The sequence below is a fragment of the Cebus imitator genome, unplaced genomic scaffold, assembly GCF_001604975.1.
Source record: "Cebus imitator isolate Cc_AM_T3 unplaced genomic scaffold, Cebus_imitator-1.0 Scaffold8, whole genome shotgun sequence".
Classification (NCBI taxonomy): domain Eukaryota; kingdom Metazoa; phylum Chordata; class Mammalia; order Primates; family Cebidae; genus Cebus; species Cebus imitator.
Window position 1 is genome coordinate 10,213,399 of NW_016107323.1, and position 7,344 is coordinate 10,220,742.

Here is a 7,344-nt window from a genome sequence, read left to right on the forward strand (position 1 = left end):
GAGAGAAAGAGAGAGAGAGAGAAAGAAAGAAAGAAAGAAAGAAAGAAAGAAAGAAAGAAAGAAAGAAAGAAAGAAAGAAAGAAAGAAAGAAAGAAAGAAATCGTATAACTTATTGTAACTTCACATCAATTTGTGCAGAAAGATAGCATGTGCAATTTAATTTTAAAAATGCTCAAAGATAAAATGTACATTATTTTCATTCTTTTAAATTTCTTAAGTATTTATTTATTGAGACAGACTCTTATGCTGTTGCCCAGTCTGGAGTGCAGTGGAGTGATCATAGCTCACTGCAACCTCAACTTCCTGGGCTCTAGCAATCCTCCTGCCTCAGCTTCCCGAGTAGCTGGAACTACAGACACATGCCACTACCCCCGGCTAATCTTATTATTTTTTGTAGAGCTGGGGTTTCTCTATGTCACCCAGGCTGGGCTGGAACTCCTGGGCACAAGCAGTCCTCCTACCAATGGCCAATGGCCATTTCCAATCCTCCCGGAGTGCTGAGATGACAGGCATCGGCCACCACACTCCGCCCTCATTGCTTTTAAAACATTCTCTGACAAAATCCTTAGGAGCATTTTAAGCAATGGGCATTACAAGGGACTACAGGTTTTGAAACAGCATTGCTCTGCATTAAGAAAATACATTTCTTTGAATGGAAAATAAATTATATAAAATGGAAAATAAAATGACCAGAACCAGGGAGGACAAGACGCCGGTGTTTGCTGCTTCCAGTTGAAGAACCCAAGGGTACTTTTTGTACTACACTGAGTACTTTTCCCTGGTACCACCCTCCCCCCACAGGGCTGTCTTAGGGATTAATTTAGATACTATAGAGTGCTGCGCATAGCATCCAACTCACAGGAAAGCCCAAACTACCGGCCGGACGCAGAGGCTCGCACCTGTAATCCCAGCACTTTGGGAGACCAAGGCAGGTGGATCACTTGAAGTCAGGAGTTTGAGACCAGTGTGGCCAACACGGCGAAACCCTGTCTCTACTAAAAATACAAAAATTAGTGGCATGCACCTGTAATCCCAGCTACTCAGGAGGCTGAGGCATGAGAATTGCTTGAACCTGGGAGGCAGAGGTTGCAGTGAGCCAAGATTGAGCCACTGCACTCCAGCCTGGGTGGCAGAGCAAGACTCCATGTGAAATAAATAAATAAATGCCCAAACTATCTCAGCTTCTCCCCTACCCTATGCCCCCATCCCCCAAGTCTAGACCATCCCTTCCAAGCTGGTTTCCACTGGGAGGTCCTGATGGTCTCCCTTTGTCTCCCTAACCAGGCTGGGGGCTCCCTGAGAAATAGCCAGAGGAGCCCCATCACTAGGACAGGGAGTGGTGATTCAAAGGGCTGCGGTGAGTGACTCCACCTAGGGTCTGGCTAGCAGTGCGTGCCCAGTCATTATTCTTTTGAGCCACAGCCTGAGTACACACAACTGTGGCCCGGTTAGTGAGGCCCTATCCCAGCCAACTAGGAAGAGGCTTGGCCAAACGTGGGGCACTAAGAAAGGCAATTTCTTGGCCAAGGGACCCCCATTCTCTCCACTGCACCCCCATTTGATGGGGTGTTACAGACCTCTCCAGAAGGGGCAGAGGCTGCTCCTCTCCTTGCAGCCCCTTCCCTCTCCCTCCCCGGGTGGATTCCGAGGCCGAGCCAAGCCACGCAGTGGAATGTTGTGTCGTTGGTTGCCGGGCAACCAGAGCCTGCTGGGCGGCTCTGGGAGAGCTGAGCGGGCTTCCACACCACGCTCCACAGAACCCCCAGGCTCTCCTAGACTTGTGCAAAACTCCAGCTGGTGGAAAGAAAGCTGGGGCAACTGCCAGGAGGATGGCGGTGCCCTGGAAGGACTATTTCCGACTGGCCTTGCAGGAGAAACAGTCTACGTGAGTGGGATGTAGAGGCGGGGAGGGCTAGGAGGAGGGCAGGAACGGGTGGGCTGGCCCACCTCTTCCTCACCTCCGGGGTCTGCCTTCCTTGGGCAGATCATACTGGAGATTATTGTCCCCACTTCACAGAAGAGGAAACTGAGGCTCAGGGAGAAACTGAGACATCACCATGGTCTCAGGATTTGCTCCTGATCCCCCACGCCTAGCTGACATCCGGCTGAGATTAAATCATTCAAACCGAGGTGGGAAGGAATTATTCTATGAAATCCTGCTCCCCAATCCACCCCCGAAACTGCATTTTAAGGAGGAACAGAGGAAGCTTGTTCTGTGTCTCCTTTGCTTTCAGCAGCGTGGCCTCAAGTCCCAACCCCGTCTCAGCATCTATAAAATGGGGAGGGGAGTTTCTCCTGGGCTACGGCCAGGAAAGCCTTGCAAATTGCACATTAGTCATCCCTTCTGCTCTCCGTTTCTCCCCGTGGAGCTGGACTCCAGAACCCCACCACCTCCTGGGCCTGTCCCTGCAGAGACCTCGGGCATCTCGGGCTTGGCCATAGCAGGGAGCTGGCCTCCCGGACCTGACCTGCTCTCCCGAGCCTGCCCTCCCAGTAACATCCTTCCGGCTGCTGGGATCACCTCTGACCCCTTTCTCACCCCCATCCGCACTCCATCAGCTCTGTTCTCACCTCCCTCCGCTACTGTCTTGCTCAGAACCGCACTACCTCCGGAATAGCCCCTGGCCCCACCACTGGTCTCCTGCAGCCAGAAGGACCTCTCCTCTGCCAAAAACCCTCCCCCACTACCACTTCACTCAGAGTCAAGGCCAAAGTCCCTCCTCACCATGGCCCACCTCAGTTGGATTCTCAGCACCTCCCTGCTCCCAATTCCCATCTCTTTTCTCCTCCCTCCCTCCTCTCCAGCCACCCTGGCCACACCAGGATCCTAGAATCTGTTTTCTGGAGATGTCCACGTGGCTTGATCCCTCTTCTCCTCCAGGTCCTGCTCAGGTGCCACCTCCTTCCTGTTGAAAGATCCTGTTAGTCTGCTTAATTTTTCATCTCAGTGGCTACCATGTTCTGGCATTCTTTATTATTATTATTATTATTTTATTTTATTTTATTTTATTTTATTTTATTTATTTATTTTTTTTGAGACGGAGTTTCGCTCTTGTTACCCAGGCTGGAGTGCAATGGCGCGATCTCGGCTCACCGCAACCTCCGCCTCCTGGGCTCAGGCAATTCTCCTGCCTCAGCCTCCTGAGTAGCTGGGATTACAGGCACGCGCCACCATGCCCAGCTAATTTTTTGTATTTTTAGTAGAGACGGGGTTTCACCATGTTGACCAGGATGGTCTCGATCTCTTGACCTCATGATCCATCCGCCTCGGCCTCCCAAAGTGCTGGGATTACAGGCTTGAGCCACCGCGCCCGGCCTATTATTATTATTTATTAGGTTGATTTTCTGTGGCTCCCAGCAGAATGCCAGCTTATGAGGGAATAGGGATTTTTACCTGTCCTGTTCCCAGCTGTACCCCTAGTGCCTAGAAGGGTGCCGGGCCCAGAGTAGGTGCTCAGGACAATTTGCTGAATGAATAAAGAATTCACCCGGTGCGGTGGCTCACACCTGTACTCCCAGCACTTTGGGAGGCCAAGGTGGGCAGATCACTTGAGGTCAGGAGTTCGAGACCAGCCTGGACAACATGGTGAAAACCTGTCTCTACTAAAAATACAAAAATTAGCCAGGCATGGTGGCCCACACCTGTAATCTTAGCTACTTGGAAGTCTGAGGCAGGAGAATCGCTTGAACCTGGAAGGCGGAGGTTGCAGTGAGCCAAAATCGCGCCATTGCGCTCCAGCCTGGATAACAGAGTGAGACTCCATCTCAAAAAATAATAATAATAAATAATAATTTAACCAGATGTGGTGGCTCACACCTGTAATCCCAATACTGGGAGGCTGAGGCAGGAGGATTGCTTGAGTCCACAAGTTCAAGACCAGCCTAGGCAATAAATCAAGACCTTATCTTTACAAAATAAAAGTTAGCTGGGTGTGGTGGCACACGCCTGCAGTCCTAGCTACTCAGGAGACAAGACGGGAGGATTGCTTGAGCCCAGGAGTGAGCTATCACACCACCGCACTCCAGCCTGGGTGACAAAGCAAGACCCGAAAAACAAATCTAAACAACAACAACAACAAAATTAACCAGCCAGTGGGTGGCTAATGGGGCACTCCAGACACAGTGGTGAGATGTGGGGCCCCGACACGTGCTTCCTTCACCTCCACCTCCTCCTTGAGTCTCCAGGAAGCTGCCAGAGCAGGCTGAGCATTACTTCCCGCCAGTGCTACGTCTCCTGGAGAAGAGGCAAGAGCTGGTGGATGCAGACCAGGCCCTGCAGACCCAGAAGCAGGTGAGCCCCTACTGTAACCAGGGGGTGAGCCAGCAGATGGGAAGTGATGGAGCCAAGTTGTTAGTTACAAAGTCTGAGACAAGTCGTTTCACCACTCCAAGCCTTGGTTTCCTCATCAGTCAAATGGGGACCAAATGAGACCAGTTGTTGGTGCAGATAAATTTGTGTGCATTGAGCACCAACCTGCGGGTCTCACCATGGTTCCTGCCCTTGTAGGGCTCACAGTCTAGAGAGGAAAGCAGATGAGTGTTTGGGTGGTGACTGCTACAGGGGAGAAGCACTGGGCAGGAGCTGTGGGAGCCCAGAAGAAGCCCCTGCCTCTCCATGGGGGTGGTCATGGAGGGCTTCCTGGAGGAAGTGATGTCTTGGGGATTGCTGAAGGGCAAGTCAGCTTATCCAGCAAAGGGGAATGGGATGAGGAAGGAAAAACAGCCAGAGGAAAAGCATACACAAAGGCTGGAAGGCAAGAACAAAACACAGGTAGTTGAGTGGCTGGAAGACAGAGTATGGGAGGAGAGAGGGTACAATGAGGCCTGAGGGAGGGCAGGGACACTGACATTCGGGGGCTGGAGGAGGGTGTTTGGGCTTCATCTCTGAGTGATGGGAGCCGCGGATGGACTGAGCAGGGAGCAGCCACAGATCAGGGACAACAGGTGGAAGGGGTGAGGTGCGAACCCGAGAGCATGGGAGGACCCGGACCCCTAAAGCCACACAGACACCCCACTCCTCATCCCCAGGTGTTCCACACCAAGATGGCAGCCCTGAAACAGCGCTGGGAACAGCTGGAACAGAAGGAGCGGGAGCTAAAGGGGTCGTTCATCAGCTTTGACAAGTTTTTCCAGGTGTGTGGAGACTGCTGGGGGCGGGGAGGCGGGGCCTATGGGTCGCAGCTCACACCCACAAAGGGGCCCGGCAGGTAACAAAAGAAAAGAAGTGGGTTCAGTCATGCAAAAGGGAACGGCGGGAAACACACACGCACTGCCTGAAGCCGCCGAGTTAAAAAAAAAAAAAAAAATGCAGGGGCGTGCGGTGAAGAGCCAACTTCTTTGACGAGCCTGCTGGCCGCCCAGGTTTTGAGTCCGAAAGTCAGGGCAGGGCGGAGGTGGCGAACTCCCGGCCAGCTCCCGAGTCCTGGAGGTCGCCTCCTCCCCACCTTACTCCCCAGGACTCCGAGGCCAGGCGCAATCGCGCGCTGCGGAGAGCGGCGGAGGAGCGGAACCAGGCGGGCCGCCGGGAGGCGGAGGCGCTGCGGCTGCGGGCCCAGCTCGAGGAGCTAAGGCGGGAGCACGCGCGGCTGCAGCGCAGACTGCAGCGCCTGGAGCCCTGCGCGCGCCTGCTGGAGCAAGCGCTGGAGCTGCTGCCCGGGGTGAGAGCGGGGCAGGAGGCTGGGAGCTCAGGGCCACCGCGCAGCGCTGCGTGGCTCTGGGACGGCTTCGGACGGGCGAACTACTGGAGCGCTAACTGCATTCAAGGGACTATCACTTATGGAGCGTTCACTGTGTGTCAGGGATACTCTTTGGTTTTTGTTGTTGTTAGATTTGGGGGGGGAGGGGCGGGTTGAGACTGTGACTCGCTGTGTTATTGGCGCGATCGCGGCTCACTGCAGCCTTGACTTCCTGGGCTCAAGGGATCCTCCTGCCTCTGCCTCCCAAGTAAATGGGACAGCAGGTGCATGCCACCACGCCTGGCTACTTTTTTAATTATTGTTTTTAATGGGGGGGGGGTCTCACTATATTGCCCAGGCTGGTTTCGAACTCTTCGGCTCAAGCAATCCTCCCGCCTGGACTCCCAAGGTGCTGGGATTACGTGCGTGAGTCACCGCCCATGTTTTGTTCTTGAATCCTCCCCAAAGTCCGGTGAAGGGAGTCCTGTTATTGTCAACTGTCAATCCCATTTTACGATAGGAAAACTGAAGATTCAGAAAGCTAACTCTGACCAGGCGCAGTGGCTCACGCCTGTAATCCCAACACTTTGGGAGGCCAAGGCGGGAGGATTGCTTGAGGCCAGGAGTTCGAGACCAGCCTGAAAAAACGTAGAGAGACACCCCCACTCCCCGCTGTATACAAAAAATTAACCCAGTTTGGTGGCCTGCGGCTATAATCCCAGCTACTCTGGATCGGAAATGGGAAGATCGCTTGAGTCCAGGAGTTGGAGATGGCAGCGAGCTATGATCGCGCCACCGCACTCCAGCCCAGGTGACAGAGCGAGACCTTGTCTCTAACAAATGGAGTTTGACATTTACCAACTGCTAAGTCACTTTCCAGAAAGATTATTCCAATAATAAAAGCGCCAGCGGCCAGGTGGGATGGAGAGGGTAGGGGACTGCAGGCCCATGTGAGTCTCTTCCCCGCCCCTACTGCAGTTCCAAGATGTCCCGGAGCTGGTGGCGCGCTTCGACGGCCTGGCCGAGACACAGGCAGTGCTGAGGCTCAGGGAGCGCGAGCTGCTCGCCGAGCAGGAGGCCGTGCGGGCGCGGCTGCAGCGGCTGCGGGACGCCTGGCCGGACGAGCTGCTCGCACACGGCCAGCGTCGGGCGCAGCTGCAGGAGCGCCTGGAGGCTGCCCGGGAGCGCACGCTGCAGTGGGTATGGCCCGCCCCAGGTGGGGGGCGCTCGGGATCCCAGGCTTCCACCGCCGGGCGGGGAGGAGCGCCATGGCTGATGAGGACCGATGGGGCAATACTTACCCAGAGGCTCCGCTGCGCTAAGGAGGGGATCTCAGGCATCATCTTTTGGGCATGAAGCCCCGCCCTATCCGCCGGCACCAGGCTCCCGAACCCCTCTCCCGAGAGCATCTGACCGTGCCTGACTGGCTAAAGTGGATGGGAAGAATGCTGGGCGTGGTGGCTCACGCCTGTCATCTCAGCACTTTGGGAGGCAGAGGTGGGCAGATCACCTCAGTTCAGGAGTTTGAGACCAGCCTGGCCAACATGGTGAAACCTCTCTACTAAAAATTAGCCAGGCGTGGTGGCGTGCACCTGTAGTCCCATCTACTCAGGAGACTGAGGCAGGAGAATCGCTAGGCCCCAGGAGGCGGATGTTGCAGTGAACTGAC

General features: G+C 54.5%; 1 protein-coding gene across 2 annotated transcripts in view; it reads left to right on the forward strand.

The window, feature by feature from the left end:
- The first annotated feature begins 1,697 nt into the window (after window positions 1-1,697).
- Window positions 1,698-7,344, forward strand: part of CFAP73 (cilia and flagella associated protein 73) — a 9,434-nt gene continuing 3,787 nt past the window's right edge. For both annotated transcript variants that reach the window (XM_037743754.1, XM_037743758.1), the window contains exons 1-5: window positions 1,698-1,885; window positions 4,186-4,291; window positions 5,029-5,133; window positions 5,457-5,657; window positions 6,654-6,875. In XM_037743754.1, coding sequence (XP_037599682.1) covers window positions 1,830-1,885; window positions 4,186-4,291; window positions 5,029-5,133; window positions 5,457-5,657; window positions 6,654-6,875 — 690 coding nt within the window. In that variant the 5' untranslated portion in view covers window positions 1,698-1,829. The remainder of the gene's footprint in view (window positions 1,886-4,185; window positions 4,292-5,028; window positions 5,134-5,456; window positions 5,658-6,653; window positions 6,876-7,344) is intronic.